The sequence below is a fragment of the Balaenoptera ricei genome, chromosome 3 (genome assembly GCF_028023285.1).
Source record: "Balaenoptera ricei isolate mBalRic1 chromosome 3, mBalRic1.hap2, whole genome shotgun sequence".
Classification (NCBI taxonomy): domain Eukaryota; kingdom Metazoa; phylum Chordata; class Mammalia; order Artiodactyla; family Balaenopteridae; genus Balaenoptera; species Balaenoptera ricei.
The window spans coordinates 118,556,616-118,584,485 of NC_082641.1; the positions used below are offsets into that span (position 1 = coordinate 118,556,616).

Sequence of the window (27,870 nt, forward strand, 5' to 3'; positions counted from 1 at the left end):
TGTTGTAATCCATACAAACCCCATGTAAATATGGTCAGCTGGTTCATCTTTCCTGATAAGGACCTCTTAATTGTTTTCACAGGGCCCAAACCCTCCCTCAGCAACCATGAATGTTAGATATTGTGGGAGCCCAGAAGATGGAATTGGGAATTTAGGGGACCAGATCAAAGAGTATGTGACATTCAATACTGGGTATTGAAGGATGGTACGTAGAATGTGGGAAGAAAGAGAGTTCCAGACAAAGGGAACAATACATGCGCGTGTGTGAGCCTTAAACCCAGAAGGCATAATCTGGGTGAACAGAATGAGTGCATTTGATGGGCGGGGTAGGGTGGAGGACTGTTGGGAAATGAGATCAGAAAGGTAGACTGGAGTCCGATTTTGTTGAGCTTCAACAATCCTGCTAAAGAATTAGAACTTCCATTCAGTTGCTGGCAGTGGAGAGCCACCAGGTTGGTTGGTTTGTTTTTAAGAAAGGAGCCTCTATTGAGCCTCTATTGAGCCTCCTTAGCTCCACTGAATCTGCACAAATCATCCTGTAATGTGTCAAGACAAATTCATGAGCTATCAACTTACTGTTTTCTTCCACCTAAATCAGGGATTAGAAACTTTGAGTGTCTAGAAATGTGGGACCAAGAGGGTGATGAATGCAGCATTTTTGTAAAAAGGCGTGGCCTTGGAAATGTTCTTAGGTAACTCTGCTGGACTTGGTTTGTTGGTGTCTAAGAAAATGTGGAGCGTGAAGGGAAGGCTTGTTTAAATTTTGCCTGTGTTAGCTTTTTAAGGGAGGTAGCATGGCATTGCACAGTGCCTCGGCTCCCTGTGGTACAACTTCATCATTGTGCCTCAGATTTATTAATGTGAAAAAAAGGAAAGACTGGAGGCTGCTGTAAGGATTAAGTGAGATGATGCCTGTGAAATGCTTAGCACGGTGCTTAGCTCATGGTAAGCACTCAAAAGTGTTACCATTTTCTCAGTTTAATACACCTGGCACTTAGCACAATACCTGGCACACAGTAAATAGGATTCACAACGTCTTTGCTAGATGAAATGGAATGGTCTTAGGGTGCACAGAGTCGGGGGATGGTGGTGGTGGAGAGGGTTCTCCCCGACGACACTCATTCTCCTGCCCTCCTCCCTGCAGTGTTCTGACAGCACCTCCGTTTTACACCCTCAATGCAGAGGTATCACGGTTTGTCTAGAAATGGTTGCTCAAGGCCACAAAGTGACACAGCAACAGAGAGCCTGGGATTGCTGCTAAATCTTAAGAAGAGCAGATTGTGACAAAGTATGGGGTGGGGAGAAGAGAAGAAGAAAGAGAAGAGAAAATGTGAAAACCTAACGAAAACCAGACGCAGTGTTCTCACTGAGTGACATGGTGATGCCTCGCCCAGTTTCAGGTGGGACAGGCAGGGTGAGACCACTGTGAAGAGTCACGGTCAGGTTGCGGTACTGAAGGAGGAGCCCAGCGGTGGGCTCTGGGGTCCAGGCAAGGCTGCTGCGTGGGGCCCGGCACTTGGAAAATGCCTTGTTTGGTTTAATACTATGCTTTCGCTGCCTTGAAGTTCTTAATCATTTTTTTAACAAGGGGCCCCCCATTTTCATTTTGCAGTGGACCCTGCAAATTATGTAGCTGGTCCTGGGTGCAGGCTACCTGGGGCAGTGACATTTTGCCTCAGCTAGTTTTTGAGCTAGTTTTTGAATTTGCAGCTGATTAAGCAGGTAGGCTGGACTAGTATTCTTTTTAATCTCTCTGTCTCTGATTCTAAAAGGACAAAAATCATAACAAATTAAATCTGTAAAAACTAAAATAAAATGAGTAGGGGACTTCCCTGGCGGTCCAGTGGCTAAGACTCCATACTTCCACTGCAGGGGGCATGGGTTTGATTCCTGGTCAGGGAACTAAGATCCCACATGCCACGTGGCACGGCCAAAATAAATAAGTTAATTAATTAATTTTAAAAATGGGTAGCACCTTACTCCCCTAACTTCAGTCATCCGCTACCAGCAGTTTAGTGTGTATCCCCCAGATTTTTTGTACTGTAAAGTTTAAAGTACTGTATTATAAAATAATACGCAGTTACATTGTTGATGTAAATATTAAACAATACAGCATCATTTACGTGAAAATATTCAAGTTTCCCTCCATTCCACTCCCCTTCAGTGAGGCAACCACCGTTAACAGTTTTGTCTGTATGCTTCAAATATATATATATATATATATTTTTTTAAATTTTTATTTATTATTTATTTATTATGTTTATTTTTGGCTGTGTTGGGTCTTCGTTTCTGTGTGAGGACTTTCTCCAGTTGCGGCGAGCGGGGGCCACTCCTCATCGCGGTGCGTGGGCCTCTCACTATCGCGGCCTCTCCTGTTGCGGAGCAGAGGCTCCAGACGCTCAGGCTCAGTAGTTGTGGCTCACGGGCCCAGTTGCTCCGCGGCATGTGGGATCTTCCCAGACCAGGGCTCGAACCCGTGTCCCCTGCATTGGCAGGCAGATTCTCAACCACTGCGCCACCAGGGAAGCCCTCAAATATATTTTTTAATTAATAAACTTTATTTCTTTAGAGCAGTTTTCAGTTCATAGCAAAATGGAGTGGAAAGTACAGAGAGTTCCCGTAAGCTCCTGTCCTCACACCTGCCCAGGCTCCACCACTGTTGTTAACCAGCACCAGAGCGTGCATTTGTTACAGTTGATGAACCTATGCTGACACATCACTGTCACCCAGAGTCCAGAGTTTACACCAGGGTTCAGTCTTCCAAATATTTTTCAAATTAATTTTTAATTATGTAATTGATGTATGAATGTTTTTTCTATGTCTATTAAAAAATATGTAGGCTTTCCAAAAGTAAAATGGGATAATATTATGCATATTAGTATATAGCTTGTTTTTATTTTTTAACAAATACCTTTCCAAGTCACTACATATAGACCTGCCTCATTCTTCTTTAATAAGGGCATACAGTGTTGTATGTCTATATTATGTTATTTATCCAGTTTCCCATTGGTATATATGGTTTTTAAAAAATATTTATTTGGCTGCATCAGGTCTTAGTTGCGGCACGCAGGATCTTTTGTTGTGGCGCACAGGCTCTTCCTTGTGGCACACGGGCCTCTCTCTAGTTGAGAGGCAGCACACGGGCTCAGTAGTTGTGGCATGTGGGCTCTCTAATTGTGACAGGCAGGTTTAGTTGCCCCGCAGCATGTGGGATCTTAATTCCCTGACCAGAGATCGACCCCACATTCCCTGCATTGGAAGGCAGATTCTTAACCACTGGACCACCAGGGAAGTCCCTATTCGTTTTTTAAACAATGTACACATTCTTTTTTTTTTTAATATTTATTTATTTAGGCTGCGCCTGGTCTTTGTTGCGGCACGCGGGATCTTTAGTTGCGACATGAGGAATCTCTTAGTTGAGGCATGCGGGCTTCTTAGTTGCGGCATGCATGCGGGATCTAGTTCCCCGACCAGGGATTGATCCTGGGCCCCCTGCATTGGGAGCATAGAGTCTTACCCGCTGGACCACCAGGAAGTCCCCACATTCTTATACATATATCTTTTGCACTCCTAGTATTATATAGAATAAATTTTCAGAAGTGGGATTATTGGTTATAGGGTATGAACATATCAAATTGGAGCTCTCTTATCTGGGGTTGACTGCACTTGTTATACACTCCCTCTAACCCCCACCTCTCTGTCACTTAAACTCAGTGACACCATCTTCAAGGGACTTAGCCCTCAGGGTTGAGAATACTGGAGCACCGAAAGGAGAGAATTTACTTGTGAATAATAACAGTAATAGCTCACCTGCATTGAGCACTTAAACCATGTTTTGTGCACTCAAGCCAAGTATTGTTCTAAACACTTTACATGTATTAACTCCTTTAATCTGTGTAACCACCCACAGAGATAAGTCTATTATTATACCCATTTTAATGCTTAGGAAACTGAGACATCTAGGGTTAAGTAAGGTCACACATCTGTCTAGTAAATGTTGGGGCCAGGATCTGAAGCAAGGCTCTTGTGCTCTTAACCTCTGCACACACTCTCTCTAGAGAGTTTAATGCCATAAAGATGTCAGAGTTTCTCTACCTTGTTTATTCCTTAAAACAATATTGCATTTATTCATTTACTTGTCTTTTTCTACACTGTAACTCTTTGAGGGCAGGGTACCTGTCCAAGTATTCTTCATAACCCTATACCCTAATTCCTAGCACCATGTCTGATTTATTGTACATAATAAATAAATTTAGTTGAATGGATAACAATGCCTCTGGGAGGTAGCTACTATATCCATTTTACAGATAAAGAAACTACGAGTCACTGTCACCCAAACAGTGCGGTAGAAAAGACTGGAAAGCGGAATCGTGGAGCTGCAATTTGAACCCAAGGCTTTTGATACCTAATCCAGGCTGCTGTCCACCTTGCCTGAGCTGCCTCCTTCCTGCCTGTTTCTGAGGGCTCTGGAGAATGGCTCCCTACCTAGCAACTGTTTCTAAGCTGGAAGACTCACAGCTAGCCAGTTTTAATGATCCCTGGGAGGGGCAGAGCCTGATGGGAGGAGGGCCCCTGGAAAATAGTTTCTGGAAGTACTGCAACCAGGAATCAGTTGTTAGAGGAGTCAGGTTCCTTAGAGGACTACCGCGTAGTAATAATACGTATCCTCTATTTAGGCTTCTGCATGCCAAATGTTATTCTGTGTGATTTATGAGCATTGTCTCCTTTTAATGATCACAATCCCATTAGATGGATATTGTTATCTTTGTTTTACATGTGAAAGAATACTGAGAGGCTGAGTGACTTGCTCAAGGTTACACAACAAATAAGTGCTAAGGCTGAGATTCAACTCAAAATGTGTGACCCCCCAAACGTTCATTTTAAGCATTCTGCTACCCCAGGTTATAACAGCAGCAGGGGACATTGTAAGCACAAATTGCCCTCCCAAGACCCTGGAGGACTTTAGTGATGAGAAAATAAGGTAGAGAAAACCACGCAGCCTGAGCCCTCCTAGGTGACGGGGTCACAGAAAGAAGAAATGTTATTTTATTTTGTTTTTTTAGCTGGCTGTGGAGAGCTAGGAAGATTTGAGACCAGCCATTCCAGTTTTTGAATCTGGGTTCTCAGCACGTGGTGTCTTTATAGTCAACCTAGAAATGGCAGAGTTATTTTGGGCACAAAGCAAGAGCTATGGCTTTAAAAATATGCCACTGCATTTATCTCTTCCGCTCCAAGATTACTGAAAATTAGCCCAGCTGTGGCCTGAGGCACCAAACAGCCGCACAGTCTTCTTCCAGCTCACTCAACCCACCCTAAGCGGGCGAAACACCCAGAAGTGGCAGCCTCTGGGGAGTGGCTATCGGATTAGTTCCCCATCACCAAGCCTACCTTCTGATCACACACACACACACCATCCCTTCCCAGCTACTGCAGGGATCAGGATGCTAGGCCTGTGAGTCAGCTCAGCTCTGTCTTCTCCCCCATCCCCAAGGCTTCAATAGAAGTAAAAAATAATAATAATTCTAATATTGAGCTGAGGAGTCAGTACAAGAATAATTTTTCAGCTTTATTACCAAATCACTGTTTGATTCAGGGCAGACAATCTTGCGGTAATTCAAGCCTTCACTTTCCTTATCTATAAAATGGAAATCTTAAAAATATATATTTTTATAATATATATATATAAAATATATGTATATGCAAAGTGCTTAATAAAGTGCCTAAGAAAGTACCTGGCCCATAATAAGCAATCGATTGATATTCCTTAAACAAGTGAATCTTCTGCTACTCTGATCTTACTAACAGGTAAAATGTGATGAGCTTTTACTTTATGCTAGGCACTGTGTTATGCGCTCTCTAAGGATAATTACACTTAATCCTGTAACAACCCTATGAGGTGGATGGTATTATTCCTTTACACATGAAAACTGAGGCCCAGAGATAATTAATTTGCTAAACATCACGTAATTTACATGATGTAGCCAGATTTAAGCCTAGTATTCTGATTATAGAGCCTAAAGTCTTAAAGAGAACAGGGAGTATATTTTTGCGTTCCCCTGTTTCCATGGAAAATTCTTTCCACTGTCAATTGAAGGACTAAGAAGCAGTGGGGAAATGCCCAGGTGGTTTTAGCTTTCTTTCCCTGTCTCTGATCCTGGACAGGATTTGGGTTTCCAGCCATCATCCTCCTGTGTTTTGTGGGCTGTAATTACTCAGATTTACTTTGCCCAATTCATAAAGGATCGAGTGAGGGAGAGGAGGCGGAGCTTGTCCAAGCAGTCCACAAACCCTACAGATGGTGGGATAGGGGGTGGGGAGGGAGCGAGATATGTTTTACATCCTGGTCTTTCAGTGGGTTTGATGGCAGATGCTTTTTGCGTTTTGGTCTGAGCATGTATAATTCTACAATCTGCCAAGTTCTGGTAGAGAAAGAGAGGGAGAGACAGAGAGAGAAAGACAGACAGACAGACACACACACACACACACACACACACACACACACACACACACAGAAGAAATGGTTGCTCAAAGCCACAGAAGGCTCAAATGAAATTGGAGCTGCTTGAAGGGCCGCAGTGGCTGGCTGGGTGGGAAAGGAGTCCAGGAGAAGCGAGGTGTCCCTGTGCAGAAAGCCTGGGTGTTCACTTGCAAACCCAGAATCTGCACAGCCTTCCGTGCCCTGACCCTTCCCTGCGCGGCCAGAGGCACCAGCAGAAGCAGCAGCCCGCGCCGGAGAGCAAGCAGTCCAGGGGAGCTGTCTGGTGGGGCCGGAAACGGCTGTAATCATTTAATAGCCTTTGCTGGCTGCACGGACCTAGCGGAGTGGGCAGTAGGCAGGCTCCAGAGTGCTTTCTGGCAAGATGGTCCCCGGCTTTAATCAAAATGATGGGTTTTCTGGAAGCTCTTTATTAACCTCAGCACCAGAATCCCAGAGATGGTAACAAAGGGATGAATGGGAGCGAAGGGGAGGGGCTGCAACCTGCCGGCTGGGCTGCGATTTTCCAGAGCTGAGCGCTCCCTCCCGCAGTCCCACCCCTCCCCCCACCGCCACACTTCTTTCTATTGATTCTCGCTTAGAGGCTCCTGCCTGCATCGCCGTCTCCCAAATGGTGACTAAACAGATACAGCCAGAGCCATTGCTACATTTGTAGAATGCTTCAGGGTTTTCAAAGGGCCTTCATATACAGCTCAGGATGTGGGTCTCGTTCGTAACTGGAGTGAGACTACCTAGATTTGAGTCCCAGACTCCACCAGTTAGTAACCCTGTGACGATTGGTCTTCAGTCTCTTCATTTATAAAACCAACATATCTATAAAGCAGACATGGATATTGGCAATATCTACCTCCTATGGTTCTTGTGAGGAGTAAAAATTATATAGCATATGCAGATCCGCTTAGCCCAGTGCCTAGCACATAGGAAGGCAGAGTAAATGTTAACTAATTCATAACCCTGATGAAGACAGGAAGGTGATCACCTCCATTTTATGCCTGAGGCAACTGAGGCTCAGAGTCGTTTATGTAAATTGCCCAGGACTATGTACCATTAAGTGATAGAACCAGGGCAAGCCCTCGAGTTCAGAAGAGCAAAGCAAGAGGAGGAGAGGAGAAGAGGATTAAAAATCCTCCAACATTCTCCAGCCTTGCCCCTCTAAGAACTTTCCTGAAAGTACTATTGTTGGTCAAAATGACTGTGGGTTGTTCTGTTAGGGGAAGTCTGTGTAAATCAGATAAACCTCTCCTGGCCTTAGTTGATTGTCCAGAGAAGATTAGAATAGGGGTTGGGGGTAGGTTTACAAGTCTGGCATTTGCTTCACAATCTTCAGGACCTTCCCTGGCATCTGCACTGGCAAAGCCTCCAGCTCAATTGTTCCCAGTCACTGAGGCTAAACTCCAGCCAGAGTTAGTTTAGAATGAAAGAAGAAAGTAGGGAATGTTGCCAAAAAGACCCTGGGCAGTGTCTAAGGGAAGTGCCTAAAGTGGGTTATTGGATTAGGTGAAGTGGTCAGCTACCCCCATAAGGCAGTTTTTAAAGCTGCAGATCTATATGCCTTTGTAAAACAAAAGTGTATGTTGTTCATATTTTTACATGTATCCCTACCTACTGTGGAGAAATCAGCCAATTTAAAAAAAAAAAAAGGCAAAACCTTTTACTATAATTATGATCATACTCTATTAAACTTTCAAATTCCATTGGGTTGTAATCTGAATGTCAGGGAAGGGCTGATCCTCCGCCGCTTGATGTCTCTCAGAAGTCCTCCTTCTAGGCTCTAGTAGATCCATTCATTTGGGTCGTGGCTGAGTCTCAGTCTTGCCTTTGTGAGCCAGTGAGCTGGGTCCCTGGGAGCAGAGGCGAGGGGACCTGTGGGAGGTCCCAGGAAGGGGGGAGGGAGACAGCACTGAAAGAAGAAACATTCCCTTGACTGACCTGAGACTGGCCCTGGGCTGGGGTTAGGGGCAGAAAAGGTGCGTCTTCCTTTCTCATCTTTTCCTCATCTTCCTTTTTCATCTTTCTCATGAGATACTCTCATCAAGGAGTATCGCCTTGATTCTGCCCCAAAGTCACAGCATTTTATAAGCGAAGGTGGTCAAGGGCTTCAGTGCTCTTGGCCTAAAGGGACTCAGATTTAGGAGGTCAGTAAATGTTGTTTGTCACAGCCTTAAGATATTATTTCACCTGAATGAACCCTCAGAGATGTTTGCACACACATCAGCCAGAACAGGTTGGGTACAAGGATCCGGGAGGCACTGGAGAAACCAGATCTTGTTCTGCTCTGCAGAAGCTGAATATGAGGAGGATGCACCTGAATTCTTCTTGGAGTGGAGGCTGAATCAGACCCAACCAAGGCTCCCAACAAAGGCCGAAGAAGCTCAGTGACATGTAAAAGAAGCTCATCAACTCTTAGGGATCCTGCTGTGAGAGGCTCCCTCCGCCTATAGGCACGGCCATTAAGGTCCTTTAACTCTGCAAGATAAAAATATCTCTGAACTCTGCATCTCCAGATGACAGTCCTAGAGGCCTCATACAGAGTCCTGGCTGTGGTCGGAAAAATTTCCATCTTGGACTCTGTGAGAGCAACTAAAGGACTACAGAGTGGTGTTGAAACCCAGTTCTCCTAGACGCCAAGTCAGAGGCTTTTAAATGCATTTCTCACTTTTGTCTCAGTCTCTCAGGGGCAGGGCCTGTATTTGAAAGGTCAACAGGCAGATTCTGGCTGAGCTCAATTGCAGATTTGATTATCTTAGACGAATCAAAGAAATCAGTCTCAGAGAAAAAAATATCTATAGCCCTATGTCCAAAGAGCTATAGTGTCAGCTCTGCCAGGGGAAGCATGGTGTAGCAAAGGGGTTTATGGGAGAAAAGAAACTCTCCTACTCCCTTTCCCTACAGTCTGCTGGTATTTGGACTAAATTTGCAATATCCTTACCCTGCCGTCCTAGCCCTGAGAGCTGCGCCATGTATAGTTGCCCATGTGTGATTCCATTTATTGAACTCTTTCATTTGTGCTGGAGTCAGCCTCAGCACTTCACATGCATTTCCTGCTTGTCTTTAGGGACTCCAGAGTGCGGCAATGGAAAGTTATTTGATCTGCTAAGGAGTGGGCACCACTTCCATTTCTCACATCAGTCCTTTCATTCATCCATCCAGCAAGTATTTATCAAACACCTGCTATGGGCCAGGAATTGTGCTAGACACTGGCTACACACTGGTGAATAAAACAGATATATTTCCTTATAGAATAGATTACTAAAAAGAACCTGCTGTATAGCACGGGGAACGTACTCAATACTCTGGCGTATATGGGAAAAGAATCTAAAAAAAAAAAGAGTGGATATATGTGTATGTATAACTGATTCACTTTGCCATACACCTGAAACACAACACTGTAAATCAACTGTACTCCAGTAAAAATTTTTTTTTAAATTAAAAAATACATACATATTTTCTGCTTCTCTGGACCTTACAGTGATAAGAGATAGGTGTGAAGGGGGTCCTGCTTGGCTAGGATGGTCATAGAATGCCTCTCTGAAGAGATTTCAATTAAGTACAGACTTGAAGAATGAGGAGTCATGCTAAGCATGGAGGGGAGACCATTCTAGGCAAAAAGAAACCGTATGTATACAGATTTTGAGGCAAAAACAATCCCAAGGGGTGTTGAGGAATTGAAAGAAAACCTGTGTGGCTGGAGGATAGTGGTAAGAGGGACACTTGTAGGTGAAATTGGAGAATAAAAAATAACAGGCTACTGAAGGGCTTTGTATACCATGTTAAGGAGTTTGATTTTTTTTTCCTCTCAAGGCAATAGAAAACCTTCAAATAATTTTAAGCAAGGGGAGTGATATAAAATAATTTCTATTTTTTAAAGGATTTTTACTGTGTGCATGTTATACTTCAGTATTTTTAAAACGGAGAAAGACTTTAAGGAATAAAGATGACTCTGGCTATGTGTGGAAGGTTAGAGAGAGGCAAAAGTAGAAGCAGGCTGAACAAGGAAGAGGCTATTGCTGTAATTCACATACAAGATAATCGTGTCCTGAGAAAAGGTAGCAGCAGTGAAAATGAGAAGAGGACAAAGTCTAGATATGTTTAGGAGGCTGAAATGACAGGTGTTGGTATATTATAAATGAAGAATAGAGAAAAATGAATAATGGCTCTGAAGCTTCTGCCTTGAGCATTGGAGTGAATGGCATATCATCGATTGAGATGAGAGATTTAGAAGGGAATAGAGGAGAGGAATCATGAGTTTGATTTCAGATTCCTTCAGTTTGAGTTGCCCATGAGACTGCCAAGAGGAGATACCAGATAGGCAGTTGGATACATGAGACTGGAGAGACCTATGGGCTTTAAGTATACATTTGTATCTCATCAGCATATTTAGATGGTTTGTTTACCCATGGACAGGCTGAGATTCCAAAAGGAGAGAGTGAAGAGAAAGAAGAAGAAAAGGTCTAGGGCCAAACCCAAGGAAGCTGCAATACATAGGTAAAGAGAATCCTGCGAGGAAACTGACAAAGAACAGCCAGAGAGAATGGTCAGGAGAATGGTTTGATAAGGAACTCGTAAAAAAATAAGCGTTTCAAGAAGGGGATTACTAATGCTGCTGAGAAGTTCAATAAGATGAAGACTAAAATGTGACCACTGGCTTTGGAAGTAATATAATCAGTGAGCTTGCCATGAGCAATGTTAGAAAAGTAGTGCTCAAGGATGCCAAATTAGAGGAGATTGAGAAGTGGTGGAAGGTAAGGAGATGGAAGTAGCAGATGTAGAGAATCCCAAACTACAATCAAACGTAAACTGTTTATCTGGCAGAACTTTTCATGGCTCCACCAAAGAAGCAGTGTCAGATACATGAACACTGCTGTGATGCCAAAAGGTTTCAACGTCATGGCCACTGGGATCACTTCGCTCAGAGAGACCATTACTCTTCTTCTCTAGCTCTGACCTCTACTCTTCTAGAAGTCATTGGTATACTTTATGGTGTGTCTTCCAACCAGACTCTTGGGAAAGTCTTGCACTGGAAGCCCCTGTGGATGCATAATCATTTTCTCAAGTCTCAGAGCAAATTTCACCTCTCTTCTGGAATCTCAATTGACTTTCTCAAGTGTAATAATTTTTGCCTCTCGGTCCTATAATACTTTACATGTACCTATATATATCTTATCTTTTATTTTTAATTGAGATATAATTGACACATAATATTATATTAGTTCCAGGTGTACAACATGATTTACTATTTGTATACATAGTAAAATGATCACAATAAGACTAGTTAACATCTGTCACTATATATAGTTACAAAAAAACTTTTTTATTATGATGAGAACTTTTAAGATCTATTCTCTTACCAGCTTTCAAGTATGCAATACAGTATTATTAACTGTAGTTACCATACTGTACATTACATCCCATGACTTATTTATTTTATAACTGTAAGTCTGGACCTTTTGGCACCCTTCACTACCACCACCACCATCTAGCAACCACCAATCTGTTCTCTGTATCTATAAGCTTGTTTTTTTGTTTGTTTTTTTAGATTCCACATATAAGTGAGATCATATGGTATTTGTCTTTCTCGGTGTTATTTTGTCAAATATTTAAATATTGACTTATTTCACTTAGCGTAATGCCCTCGAGGTCCATTCATGTTGTCACAAATGGCAAGATGTCATTCTTTTTTATGGCTGAATTTTTTTTTAATATTTATTTATTTATTTTTGGCTGTGTTGGGTCTTCTGTGCGAGGGCTTTCTCTAGTTGCGGCGAGTGGGGGCCACTCTTCATCACGGTGCGTGGGCCTCTCACTGTCCTGGCCTCTCTTGTTGCGGAGCACAAGCTCCAGACGCGCAGGCTCAGTAGCTGTGGCTCACGGGCCTAGTTGCTCCGCAGCATGTGGGATCTTCCCCGACCAGGGCTCGAACCCGTGTCCCCTGCATTGGCGGGCAGATTCTCAACCACTGTGCCACCAGGGAAGCCCCCTGAATTTTGTATATATATAAAATTCAGCTGTGTGTGTGTGTATGTGTATCACATTTTCTTTATCCATTCATCCATCAATGGACACTTAAATTGCTTCCATATCTTGGCTGTTGTAAGTAATGCTGCAATGAACATGGGGGTACATATATCTTTTCAAGGTAGTGTTTTTGCTTTCTTTAGATACATACCCAGAAGTGGAATTGCTGGATCATATGCTAGCTCTATTTTTAATTTTTTGAGGAACCTCCATACTCTTTTCCATAGTGGCTACACCAATTTACATTCCCACCAACAGTAGACAAGGGATCCCTTTTCTCCATACCCTCACCAGCACTTGCTATTTCTAGTTTTTTTGATAACAGCCATTCTAACAGGTGTGAGGTGATAGCTCATTGTGGTTTTGATTTGTATTTCTCTGATGATTAGTGACATTGAGCACCTCTTCACGTACCTGTTGGCCATCTGTATGTCTTCTTTGGAAAATGTCTATTCAGATTTTCTTTCCATTTTTCAATCAGATTGTTTGGACTTTTTTTAATATTGAATTCTATGACTTCTTTATATATTTTGGATACTAACCCCTTATCAGATATAGGATTTGCAAATATTTTCTCCCATTCTGTAGGTCGCCTTTTCATTTCATTGGTTTCCTTCTTTGTGCAGAAGCTTTTTAGTTTGATGTAGTATCATATGTTTATTTTTGCTTTTGTTGCTTTTGTTATCAGATTCAAAAAAATCATTGCTAAGACTGATAGTAAAGAGCTTACTGCTTATGATCTCTTCTAGGAGTTCTATGGTTTCAGGTCTTATGTTCAAGTTTGTAATCCATTTTGCGTTAATTTTTGTGTATGGTGTAAGATAGAGGCCCAGTTTCATTCTTTTATATGTGGCTGTCCATTTCTTCCAACATCATTTATTGAAGACACTGTCCTTTTCCCATTGTATATTCTTGGCCTGTTTGCCATAAATTAACTGACCATTTTTGCATGAGTTTATTTTTGGGCTCTGTATTCTCTTCCATGATTTGTGTGTCTTTTTATGCCATACTGTTTTGATTACTATAGCTTTGTAATATAGTTTAGAAGCTTGGTGCCTCCAGCTTTGTTCTTCTTTCTCAAGAATTCTTTGGCTGGGGCTTCTCTGGTGGTCCAATGGTTAAGACTCCATGTTTCCACTGCAGAGGGCACAGGTTTGATCCCTGGTAGGGGAATTAAGATCCCACATGCCACACCGCATGCATGCATGCATAAATAAATAAATCTAAAAAATAAAATAAAAAAATGCATTGGCTACTGGGTTCTTTTGTGGTTCCATACAAATTTTAGGATTGTTTGTTCTATTTCTGTGGAAAATGCCATTGGAATTTTGATAAGGATTGCATTGGATCTATAGATTGCTTTGGGGAGTATGGGCGTTTTAACAATATTAATTCTTCCAATCCATGAGCATGGAATATCTTTCCATTTGTTTCTATCTCCTTCAATTTCTTTCATAAATGTCATAAAGTTTCCAGTGTACAGGTCTTTCGTCTTCTTGGTTAAATTTATTCCTAGGTATTTTATTGCATATTCTGCTTTAATCAAGTACATTTCCTGCCCCACTCCCAGGCAGGGTAATCACAACCAGATATTCTTTTTTTTTTTTTTTAACATCTTTATTGTAGTATAATTGCTTGACAATGGTGTGTTAGTTTCTGCTTTTTAACAAAGTGAATCAGTTATACATATACATATGTTCCCATATCTCTTCCCTCTTGCATCTCCCTCCCTCCCACCCTCCCTATCCCACCCCTCTAGGCGGTCACAAAGCACTGAGCTGATCTCCCTGTGCTATGTGGCTGCTTCCCACTAGCTATCTATTTTACATTTGGTAGTGTATATATGTCCATGCCACTCTCTCACACAACCAGATATTCTTTAGAAAATTCTTCACAAAGAACCAAAAATATGTTACTAGAAACCTAGATTTCTGGACCCTCTGGTGAAAAAAATCTGCCTTTTCCAAACATTGGCCTTGCCCTAGGCTTGAAGAAATAACTCACGATTTCATGGGGGCCATGACCATCTGTGCAGCCTCTCCTGTGTTCAGGCTCCTGGTGTGGCATATGGAAAGCATATGTTGACTCTGTGACTGACTTGCGATGGTTTGTCTTGCAGAACCAGAGGCAGGAGAGGTGTCCCCTCCAGTCGGTGCTGGTGTCAACAGCAACAGCTGGACCTTTAAGTACGGACCAGGCAACCCCAAACAATCTGGTCCCGGTGAGTTGCCAGACAAATTCATTATCCCAGGATCTCCTGCAATCATCTCCATCCGGCAGGAGCCTACTAACAGCCAAATTGACAAAAGTGACTTCATAACCTTCGGCAAAAAGGAGGAGACCAAGAAAAAGAAGAAAAAGAAGAAGGGTAACAAGACCCAGGAGAAAAAAGAGAAAGGGAACAGCACGACTGACAACAGTGACCAGTGAGGTCATCTAATGGAAACAAGCCACTTAGCCAGTTTTTGTAATAATGGCAAATCTCTCCCATGTAGCAACTCCCTACTCCTTTTTCCTATCCACATGAGCCCTTTCTTATAGACCTCAGAAATCTGCAGAAAGTTCCCTATGTCTGTCTAGATCACATTTAACAAGTTTTGTCTTAAAAGCTTTACTAAGTCTGGTGTTAACTCTCTCTCTCCACTCTGGCTTGTTTTCAGAACCTAAAAAGCAGACCCAAGTCTCCTTTCTCCTCCGCCACAAAGGAGAGGCTTCCCAGCCCCGCCAGTGAGAGGTTGGACTCTCTGCCCTGTGCTCCGGGGATCCTGTCTTGATGACACTTTCAGGGCAGGCTGAAAGGTTTTGAGATTGAGCAGCTTGAGTGTCTGTGGCCGCTGGGTATGTGTGGCCACCGGGGAATATGTTGGCTGGGATGGGCCAGATTAGACTAGGAGGGCTGGGAAACAAAGGCAAATCAACAGTGGGAAATGTGAAACGAAAAGGTACCAGACTTTCTAAATCTTACAGCTGAAGAGGCGGTGGCCACCCTCTAGCAGACAAAACTCCCCCCATTGACAAGGCTTTAGGAATCCCTAAGTCTCTTGGCTGTGGTGTCATTATACCTAAAACCTGCATTTTACCTACAAGCCAATAGTTCAGTGTTTAACCGGGGGCCAACCAGGGCAACAGAAGCAGATCTGATGTGTTTCCTGTATATGTCCTTGTGCTCACTTTATTAAAAATTCTTTTGCACACAATGTTATGAAAAGGTCAGATTCTTTTCCGACAACACATATGCAAAAGCAAAAGAAAACCCCAGCACCTCACTTTATGCTGTTTGTTGATAGATTTATTTAAAAAAGAGAAAATCTATAACTATAAATCTTTAAAGAGAAATATGATGAATTCAATTCCCCTAAACTATCCTCGAAAGAGAATTCAGTCTACAGCCATTTAAATGATCATTGCTGCTACAGAAGTGCTTTAAGAGAATTGCCTGAAACATCTGTATTATACCAGCCACCTGCCAATCACAGCTTTACTCTTTCAGGTCACTCTGGGGCTGCCTCTTGCATGTATTAATTACTAAATAAATGGATCTTTCTCTCTCTGTTTTCTAAGAAACAATTATGTGCACTTTGAATACACAACCTTCTCTAACCAACTATATCAAGACCCAGAAATTGAAGAAAAATGTTGTTTTCTCATACATACAGTGAGCAGACTTTCCAATCCTCTAATTCTGTGATTTGTCTTGGTGTGATCGCCAACACCTTCTCTTTGGTTTAGTTTTCCTTTTCTATAACACTCTGAATTGCTAATCTTGCTAACACCTATGATGTTACCTGAGCTCAATCTCCCATATGTATGCTGTATGCTATTATAAGACTCCTGATATATATTTACTCTGTGCTTGTGTATGTGAATGTTACTGCAACTATTACCTAGAGTGAACTTTAAGCTTTATTGTTGAATGTAATTCCATTATATTTCCTTTTGTACACCTGTGAAAAAGTGCAGTAGAGTTTTTTTAACCATTGTTAATCAACTTTTGTGTATGAAAGACACAGTAAAATTTCTTTCTTAAATCAAGATACTGGTGATTCAAGGAATTTTATTTATGGTCAGCCAAGAGCTGTCTCTTGCTAAGACTCTTGCTGGCAAGGGAATGGATAAAGCTGTTTTTCTCTAGTAACAGTTCTGGAATGCATACTGAAGATATTTCCTGAGGGTGTGCAAGCACAAAATTTACCAATCTGACCTCTTTGAAGTCACAGAATACTTTGAAATTCTAACAATATCTGGAATATCAGCTCATAGAGAATAATAAAATTTACTGTCACCTTAAATAAGAAATTTTAATTTGTTAAAATGTACAATTTAGAAGTTTGATTAATTATATTATCTTTTAAAAGTTAACATAAAAGAGGTAGGAGTCTGTTATTAAATCTCAAAAAAAAAAAAACAAACCTGTTTTGTCTACTTTTAGCTTCATTCTCCCATTTTTTGAAGGGTGTGTAACTTCAGCTCTGCAGGATTGCATGGGGTAAAACTTATTGCTAACACATGTGAACCATTGCTACATTGTAGGTTGTGATCATTTTGCCCCACTGAAACCCATGTATCTGACCTTACGTGCCTTTTGAATACTAGGAGAATCGGGCTAATTTATTAATGATGATAATTATAATGCATCTGTACAGCACTTTTTACATTTGCAAAGTGCTTTCCAATCCATGTTAGTTACTAGTTATTACAGCTGTAAGGATAAAACACGTCATGTGGATTCATTTTTGATTGGTGCTATTGGTATTTCCTCTGTTATTGCTAATAAATGGAAAATGGTGGTATGAAAGAAATGGTGGTCATTTCTAAGAGGAAGAGTAGGAGAAAATAGAACACTGATTATTATTAGCTATTATAATTGAAGAAGGTTGCAGTGTAAAACTTACCGTATCATTCTCTGGCTGTCTCCCTGGCTATTATGTTCATTACTAAGGCATGACACCCAATGGAATCAAGAATCAAATTCCACAATATTACCAGAACGGGCAGCCAGGAGGTTTCTGGGTCACTTCCCAGTACACCATTTCAGTCTTCTCTAATAAAAATTGCAACAAACCAATTTTAATCACTAGGGCCCTCCAGTCATCTTGTTCATTGTTTGTTTAGCCCTTGTACCTCTCTACAACTGGGAAATCAAATAATGCCCCCAAGAAATTAACTTTTATTGAGTACAGGGTGTGTGCCAGCTAGTGTAATAGGTAGGCTCATAGTACATGTTCTGTAGCAAATAGATGATATTTTCCTTCTGTAGTTAAATTTTTGTGAGCATAGGCTTTAGATGCAGTGATTCTCAAGTAGGAACAACTTTGCCCCTCAGGGGACATTTGGCAACATCTGGATACATTTTTGTTTGTTATTTGGGTGGGGGGCTACTGGCATCTAGCGGGTAGAGGCCAGCAATGCTGCCAAACACAGGACAGCCCCTCACAATAAAGAATTTTCCAGCCCCCAAAAGCAATAGTACCAAGATAGGGAGATCTTGAGATGGAGCGGCTGTAAATTTGTTGTCAAGTCCATTTGTGAGATGGAAAGGGGACAACATTACTAATTACTTCAGGATACAAGATGTAAACTGGGACTAGCTCAGGTAAACTGGGATGTATGGTGAATCTACTTAGAGAAAAAAATAAACTGGTATTAACTCTGTCACTTACTGGCTGGGGAATCTTGGACAAGCCACTACTCCTCTCAGTTCTTCAGCCTCCATTTCATCATCTACAAAATAGGCATAATTATAATACAGACCTTATAGATTTGTGGGGAAGATTTAGCGAGATAATCTCAAAACGGTTTTAGCACAATGTCTGGCACACCATAATGCTCAATATATAGTTATTATTAAGAATCCTTTTCTTCCATTTCCTCATCCGTTTTTTGAAAGATTTAGCTATTACCCTCAGGACACTTTTCCTACTGATTAAAATGCAGATGGGGGATGGTAAAATAACATACTTGGCAATAAAAATATTTTTACTCCACTTTTATGCTCACCCCTCATATTCAGCTTCTGCAGTGCAGAACAAAATTTGGTTCCTCCAGTGCCTCACAGACCATTGTACCCAATGCCTGATGAAACATTAAATCCTTAAGGTCTTTTCTCAGAAAAGTCTCTGAGCTTGTCTCTGAGCTTAAGCTCCTGTGAGAAAGACACTGATAAATTTGCTTCCATAAAATGTAGTCTAGTGTACATAAAGAAAATGGGGAAAAATGGGTAGTGAAAAACAAAAAGCCCAGCAATTTGTTAGGTTATGCAATTATCATGTGACTTGGGCATCATCAATCCACAAAGAACATGAACAATTTAGACAACCACTCAGCCAGTAGTTGGTCTTAGAGCAGAGCTAAAAAAATTGACCTCTGATCCGTAAACACTACTGAAGGGCTGATTAAACAGCCTCCATTTTTAAGCTCTGCTTTTACTAGCCTAACTTTAATTTTACACATTGAATTTTTATTATAAAAGTAATACATGCTCTTTTTTTTATAAATCAAAGAATCCAGAGGCATATAAAGAAAAGTTAATTTCCTCAACCAGCTTCTTTCAATTCTCCCTCACACAGGTATCCACTGTTAACATTTTAAGATATGCTTTTCCACATTTTTCTGTCTGCACACACTCACATACCCACACAGAGACATTCCTATTATAATTAGGAAGGAGACTTTAGTCAGTGAGCATGGTGCTATTCTCCCTTTGAAGTTGTGTCTAAGAGTGGTATATAGCAACCTTATTGTCATAACCAGTGTCGGGAAGGGGAAAATGTCCCCCTCTACCTGCCTTGAGTTCTGTGGCTCGACTAATATTAAAATTGACACAAGACAGATTAACAGGAGAGAAAGAAACAAATTTTACTTCACGCGCATGGAGGTCTTACAGAAATGACACCTAAGAAGTGGCCAAAGCAGGCAGCTTTTGTACTTTTTAGACAAGGAAACAATAAATTAGTAAGGAATTGACAGGTCAAAGAAATAGGTTTTGGGTGATCAATTAGTGAAGAGTCTAAAAAGAGTTTGGGCTTGGGGTAGTATTGATAAAGAAGTAACATGGTTTGTTTATGATAGGCTTCTGGGACCAAATACCCTGTCTCTGGGGATAAGGGCATCCTTCTACCTCCAGATGCAGGGAATGCACTTTTCACACGGGAGATTTATTTCACGCTTTCAGGGAGACAGAAAGGTGGGTCAGGGTGTCCTTCTTGCATTGGCCATTTCTTAAGTAACTTTAATTCAAAATATGTGGCCTATTTTGGCACAGCCTGTCCTGAGCCCCAGCACCAGTTAGGTAAAATGTAGAGAATTAAACTTTTGTGTATGTGTATATATCACATACACATAAGTTTAATTGCTTTCTTTTTTAACTAAAAACAAGCTAATACCATGCTCATTACCCTGAAGTTTTTGTTTTTTGTTTTTTTAACTTACAATAACAGGGAGATTTCTCCAGGTCAACTCTAAATTATTCTTTTTAACTCCTGTACAAATCCCATATAATAGATCATAATGTCATAATGTACTCATTTTTTCCTCTATTAATGGACAATTGGGTTATATCCAGATTTTTGCTACTATAAACAACAAATAGCACTTACATGCAGTGATAAATTCAGTTGCTGAGCTTTATAAAACCTGTTCTAGGTGTATCCCAAAGAGGAAATGTAGGGACTTCCCTGGTGGCGCGGTGGTTAAGAATCTGTCTGCCAACGCAGGGGACACGGGTTCAAGCCCTGGTCCGGGAAGATCCCACGTGCCGTGGAGCAACTAAGCCCATGAGCCACAACTGCTGAGCCCGTGTGCCACAACTACTGAAGCCTGTGCGCCTAGAGCCCGTGCTCTGCAACAAGAGAAGCCACCGCAATGAGAAGCCCCTGCACCGCAACGAAGAGTAGCCCCTGCTCGCCACAACTAGAGAAAGCCCAAGCAACCAAGACCCAACACAGCCATAAATAAATAAATAAATAAATTTATTTTTTTTTAAAAAAGAGGAAATGTAGAAGGCTTTTATGAACATTAAGTGACTCCCTCTGCAATAACCACAGTCCTCCATCTGAACTTATACTCATTTTTAGCACTCAGCAGTCAATTATGGCTCTATTTATATAGATGAATGATGAAAAACAGAATAGACATTCACAAGAAAGACAGACAGAAGTCAGAAAGATTTGTGTTCATTTACTTATCCAAAATCATTTCCTAGGAGCTGCATTTCACCCAAATACTTTTCTTCTTCCAATCACAGATTGAGATGCCCGTGTCCAGGAGGAAGAGATTTTCCTCTACTTTCTACATTCTTCTGGCTGGTCTAAGAATTAAATCCCCATGAGACAGATTAACAAGAGAAAGTCAAACAAAAGTTTAATAACACATATACCTGGGAGAGACCAGGAAAACTGAGTAACTCACCAAAATGGCCAAAACCCTCACCTTAAACACCATCTTCAGCTAAAGACAAAAGAAGATGTTGGGGGTAGCAGTTTGGGACTTTTAAGGAGAGGAAGGCAATTCACATGGAGATGAAAAAGCAAATGTCTGGTAAACAGATGTTCGCTGGGCCTGCAGAGACAATGGGACACAGAGTGGATTCTGATCTCTAGGCCCTGCCCAGTTCCCCCCATAACCCCTAGTTTTTCTTTGCTTATATCTGATGACAGCACTATTCTGCGAAGAGGCCCTTTATCTAAACTCTCTCTCTTTTTTTTTTTTTTTTTTAAGTATAGTTGATTTACAATGTTGTGTCATATCCAGATTCTCTAGGCAGCTAAGTGGGAGGTAAAAAGACAGATTTCTTGATTCTTCTGCTTCTTAAAAATAATCAGCCTAAATTAATCCTCATGCTAAAGAGACACATATTGGGTGGAAAATTTTGTCCCCTACACCAGTTGTGGAACATTGGTGGGTGGTGCATGTGTTAGGGAGCAGTAGCTGGGATGGGCAGTGCTGGATAAAGCCTGGGGTTGCTCCTAGGGCGGGGAGGTGGGTTTCTGCAGGCTGAGTTTAAATCCAATAGAAATTTAGTTTCTTTGCATATATTTGGAATGATAGGGCCAAGAGGCTAAGGAACATGTCCGTTTCTTCTGGCTAGATGTACATTGTAGAAAAGATTCTTTGATTGCAAGTTAAAGAGACCAACTCCATCTAGCTTAAGCTAAAAAGGAATATCTATTATAAGGATGCAAGTTTGTCTCATTGAAACTAAGAATTGGAAGGCAGCTGGGCCTCCAGAAGGGACCAGAGACTAGAAAGCCAGAAGAAATCTTTTTTTTTTTTTTAACTTTATCTTCTCTAGTTATTTTTCTTAGTCTGCTTTATTCTTCCCCTATCTCTACAGGCCAGTTTTTTTCTTTTCTTTTCCACAGCTTCTAAATTCATTTACCCTTGATTCTAGTGCTCCACAAAAACCTAACTTCTCTTTCTAAATCTCTATTCTAAATTCTTCATGGAGAGAAAAACTGATTGGATCACCTTCAGTCAGGTGGTCACTTATGGTCCCATCAGCCATGGGCCAGTGGGCTATGGAGAGGAAAGAGAATTCCCAAAAAAGGGAAGTCAGACACTCAGAGACAACGTTAATAGACTGCTGACAGCTGATATTAATTACCCAAGTGTATACTAAACATCAGTGTATAGAATCTTAGAAAGTTAGGGCCTAAAGGAAACTTGTTTAACAAATGAGAAAACTGAAGAAGGAAATGACTCATTCAAAGTCACACAGCTAGTTAATGACAAAGCAAAGTCATTATCCTCTTACCATGGACTGCAAGACCAGAGGCCACCAGGAGTGAATAACAGTATCTATTTCATTATATTCTTGACAGCCATAAGTAGTATAATTTAGGGAGGCCATGTTTATTTCACATAGAGAGTAGTATATCATTGTTATATATGTTTTATTCCTCTTTTTAATCAAAATAGAAATCAATATTGATTTCTCTCGTTGGTTCTGAAAGTAATACACGATTATATATACATATATTTTAAAAATAAAATGTACAGAAGCCCAGAATTTAGAAAGTAGCAAGTAAAGTGTCTACAGAGATCACCATTGGAATTTATTCCTCCATGCCTTTTTAGATGCATATCAGTACTTGAAAATACCCAATAAATAGCAGCTTTCTTCCTTGTCCAGAGTAATGAATAAATTGATAAATAAGACAAACAGTATAAGAAGGCAAAAATGTTACTTTCATGAATGTAAAGATGAATTGGAGGATGTTGATTAATGTGAGTGTCAAAGTAGGGACTGCTAAATGAACTCCGGAATTATTTAGGGTTCCCTCCCAGTATAAGGCAGGAAAGACAGCATGGAGGAGCAGAAAAGAGCTAGTATTCCCAGCAGGCAGTTCAATTCCAAGAAGAAAAGGGGCAGAGTTGAGTCAAGTATTGTAACTGAGCAGGATATTATGGGGCCTTCCCAGAACAGACCCCACCATGCCCTCCACCTGCCTCTTGTTTGTAGAAAAGCTTTAATTTCCCAGTCCTCCCCTGAGTCATAAAAGGCTAGCTCAAGAGTTAATGATTGAAAGAATGTGAACATACAGTAACAACAAAAACTAGCAGTTGGGTCAGGAGAACTGGTAACAATTTAAACAGTAAATCAGGCATATTGCAGTCACAGAATCTTTAGGTCCTCCCTGAAGGACATAGATAACAGTCTGATGCACATTCCTGAGTTATTTTACAGATACTAAAACCGCCACCAGATGGAAGAAGTTAACTGCATGATGACCATGAGCACATGGCCCTCAGACTGGTTGGAGTCAGAAGATTGATAATGTTAACACCTGTGACACCACCCTGTAACCGCACCATCAACCAATTAGAGAATTGTGCACGAGCTGATCACGCACCCTGCAACTCCCCTCCCTCACCTTGCCTTTAAAAACTCTTCCCAGACTTCCCTGGTGGGCAGTAGTTAAGAATTCGCCTGCTAATGCAGCAGAGGGAGCTTGGAGCTCTGGTCCGGGAAGATCCCACATGCCGCGGAGCAACTAAGCCCGTGCGCCACAGCTACTGAGCCTGCGTTCTAGAGCCCACGAGCCACAACTACTGAGCCCTTGTGCCACAACTACTGAAGCCCACGGACCTAGAGCCCGTGCTCCACAACAAGAGAAGCCACCGCATCGAGAAGCCTGCACACCGCAACGAAGAGTAGCCCCCGCTCACCACAACTAGAGAAAGCCCGCGGGCAGCAAAGAAAACCCAACGCAGCCAATAAATAAATAAATAAATAAATACGTAAATAAATAAAGTCTTCCCAGAAACCCATCTGGGAGTACTGTCTTTTGAGCATTAAACACACGGCCTCTTTGCTGAGCACTGGACTGCTTTCACCACAGCCTGATATCAGTAGATTGGCTTTACTGCCCGTGGGCTACTGGACCGAAGTTTGATTCGGTAACGGTATTAACTGTTTATTCTTCCCCACATCGCCAATCAAATGGATCACTGCAATCTGTCGAGGCAGCGTGCATAAAGGAGTATAGAGAGGTAAGAGTGTGACTGAGTTCCCTTTGCATAGACGGGAGCATTGAGAGCAAGAGATGGATTTTTTCCATAAATATGTACGTGTAATTTTAAAGGGTGTACTAGTCTTACTTTCTGTAACTTGCTTTTTCCCACATAAATATAAATTTTTTGAATTATTTGCATATATTCCATGATATAATTACACTATAATTTAACCAGTTCCTGTTAATAGATATTAAAGTTTTTCTAAAGTTTTACTACTGTAAACAGCTCAATAATGAACACTCTTTTGCTACATTCGGCATATTGTCCAATATTCCTTCAGGATAAGTTCCAAAAAGTAAAAAAGTAAAGTAAGTAATATGTTTTTATACATATTACAAAATTGGCCCCTGGAAATGCAGTATACTCCTACCAACAGTTTATAAGAATTTCTACACCTTGCCTAACGTTGGATATTATCAGTCATTCTCATTTTCGAAAATAGAAGCAAAGCATTGTGGTTTAATCTGTATTTCTTTGATTACCATGAAGTTGCACATTTTTTCCCACCTCTTCTACCAGAAGATTATGATTTGACCGGTCTGATTTACGGTGTTGTAGTATAAACCCTGACAGTTGGCTTTTCCTTTTGTAATGCAAGTGCCTGCCTTAAGCTTTGATTGCCCAGGCTTTCACTTTAAAGAGGCATCCACTTCAAAGCTGGGATCCCGAGTAAACACAGTGCCACCTGCCTGGATACAGTGACAGCCCAGCCCGCACCTCTTTTGATTTCAATGTTGATAACTAACCGTTATTTCCCTATTTCCACACCACTACCACCACCCCCCGCCCCAACCCAGCAATTGAAATTCCCTCCCTTATGTTTTAAATTTACCAGTAGAGTGAGCTCAGAAACCCTAGGCCCCGACCCTCGACTCCAATAAAAGCAGAACCCTAGGGCCCACGCATGCTTTCGATCTCTCTCCCCTTGACCTCACTGTGTGGCCCCAGGTATGTCGTGTAATTTGCAGGATCTGTAAGTATTAAGCCTTTTTTTCCCCGTTTCCTGATGGTTATTACGGAGGGTGTCAAGAACCATAAGGGCTGGTCTAGCCACAGCATTGGTTATTGATAGGCTGAGACCTGCACAAAACAGGTGTCAATTATTTACCAGAATACGAAACGCCTTTAAGTATCTGAGCAGCAAATTGGGCTTTAAAACAGTGTGAAAAATTGATGGTGTTATTTGGCCTAGTAGATGTATTAGGTAGATTACAATGTGTGATCTCAGAATCAATGTTCAGTCCATATATTTGTGCGATGGATAATTACTGTAATAAATGCAGACTTGACATTTCAGTAGAAGGAACATAGTGCATTAAGCCTGTGTCCCAGAGGGCTTGCTGGATCAGGAGGTTAGAAACCATCCAGAACAGTGGGCCAATTGCCTTGCTTCCAGAACTCTACCCTTCAGTCCTCATAGTGACTGGAGACTTAAACCAGAGCATACAAAATTTTGTCTTCCCTTTTTCTGAAAAGGAGCCCACATATCATCGTTCCTGCTTCTCTGGGCACATTGATAGAAGTTTTACTAACTCCCCAAATAGCAGACTTGGAGCCTGTTCTGTGTGGGTCTTAATGTAACCAGACAAAGCTGGTACCAAACCCAAGTTTGGCTGCTTGTCGCTGGAAAGGCCAATACTTGATAGACAAGTGTTAGTGGAAACAGAAAAGTTGTTTTATTCGGGAGGCCAGCAACCTGGGAAGATGTGGACTAATGTCCTAAGATCATCTCCAAGTTGCCGGTTTGAGGACAAAGGTTTTAAAGGGGAGTTTCAGGGGAGTACAGGCAGGGGGCTATGTGCAGAACTGCAGCAATAATAATCATCTCAAAACTGGGCTTGGGGTGTTCTGGTCAACGTCATCTTTATGGTTTTATGCCCAATTAATCTTCTACTCCAAGGCTGGTCTTCTCCCACCTCATTAAGGTCAGTTCCTAGAATTCTTTTTTTTTTTTTTTTTTTTTTTAATTATTAGCACCTTTAATTATTATTTATTTATTTATTTATTTGGCTGTGTTGGGTCTTCGTTTCTGTGCGAGGGCTTCCTCTAGTTGCGGCGAGTGGGGGCCACTCTTCATCGCGGTGCGCGGGCCTCTCACTATCGCGGCCTCTCTTGTTGCGGAGCACAGGCTCCAGACGCGCAGGCTCAGTAGTTGTGGCTCACGGGCCTAGTTGCTCCGCGGCATGTGGGATCTTCCCAGACCAGGGCTCGAACCCGTGTCCCCTGCATTAGCAGGCAGATTCTCAACCACTGCGCCACCAGGGAAGCCCAGTTCCTAGAATTCTTAAGCAAGCAAGATTAATTCTCTCCTAGTTAGCTAGACATTATCTATAACTCAAAGACAGGCCAGGGTCAGTAGGAAAGAAAAATGCATGTAAGTTTTAAAATCTGTGCTGCTCAAGATAGAGCAGTTTATGCTATGACTACATTAGATTTAACAATACAAACAAAAGCAAATTTAGACACTTATGTCTAATCATACATCTGGAGAGATAACAGAGTTAAAAGAAATAATGTGTGTAAAGATATTAGAAAAAGGTCAGGCACAGAGGAAGCATTTAATAAATGTGAAGCATTTTTTTTTACAAGTTGACAGTATGGCACCTGAGCCCATTTTGAATGACTGAGAATCAATTTTTTTTCTTCCTTCTCTTTCTCCCTCCTCCCATCTCTCTAATTCATTCCTTTCCCTTCCCCCGTGATTCTTTTCTGCTCCTTCTCACCATTTTTTCCTCTCCCCCATACCTTTCCTCTCCTCTTCTCCCTCCTTCTTCCCTTACTACCTCAATTAAACCCTTTTCTCATCTCATTTGCAGTGAGTCAGGCTATGATTGAATCTCTCAATGACAACTGAGAAAGTCAACAAACTACAAAAAATCAATTTACAGAAAGGGAATCTACTTAATGTTTAATTGGATTAAAATGTAATTTTTCCAATTTCATATGGGACATAGTCTTTTCTCATATTTGCATGCTTTACAAGTAAGTTAAGTTGACATTCCCCTCCTTACATTTCATGGGTTTCTACTGGATACTTTCAAAGTCACTTTAAATTTCAAGAAAAACTGCACATTTTAGACTAGTAGTCAGAAGGGGAAAGTGTCCAGAGAGAGTTGGCCACTTGCAGAGACAATTATTCCCTTCTAATTAATAAAACAAAAATCACATAATTTTGTACTTTTTCACTTCTTTCCCTCTTTGCTTGCCTGCAGAGTGAGAAAGCAGAGGGCTAAAAGGAGGAAACTTGGAGATGGGCTGAAGGCAGGCAAAAGGGTTTTCTCCAACACTATACAACAACATGTAAATGCCATTTGGATTAAGGAGTTAAATATAACTGAAACTATAGAAGAACTAGACTAAAACAAAAGCTCATGTCCATTAAAGGCAATAAATTAAAGCATAAAAATAGATTTGACTATATGAATTTATCTTATATCCGTAAGTTAAAGCAAATGGACTGCCAAAAATATTAACAGAAAATAAACGATAATTTTTATTGTATAAAGAAATTATACAAATTAATAAGAAAAATGCTCAGGCTCCAAGAGATATGAACAGACCAGAGATTTTAAAATACTTTGGAAAATGTTCAACTGTTCAATCTCATTAATAATCGAAGGTAAAAACTGAAACTATTAGTTACCATTTGTCATCTATTAAATTATTAAATTTAAAAAAATCCATAATTTCCTATCCTCACGAAGATGTGAGATGACACTTTTTCTCCACTCCTTCCTCCATTCTGGGGGAGCTCTAATGACTTGGTCCTTGCAGCCTTTACCCAATCCTTCACTCCTTAAGGGAAAAGACTTAACTGATAGGAGAGTTTGAAAGGATAAACTGGC

At 41.1% G+C, this 27,870-nt stretch overlaps 1 protein-coding gene across 1 annotated transcript in view; it reads left to right on the forward strand.

The window, feature by feature from the left end:
- LOC132363399 (uncharacterized) overlaps window positions 1–15,072 on the forward strand; it is a 92,253-nt gene extending 77,181 nt beyond the window's left edge. Inside the window, exon 11 of the mRNA XM_059919108.1 lies at window positions 14,631–15,072. Coding sequence (XP_059775091.1) covers window positions 14,631–14,941 — 311 coding nt within the window. The 3' untranslated portion in view covers window positions 14,942–15,072. The remainder of the gene's footprint in view (window positions 1–14,630) is intronic.
- Window positions 15,073–27,870: the final 12,798 nt, after the last annotated feature.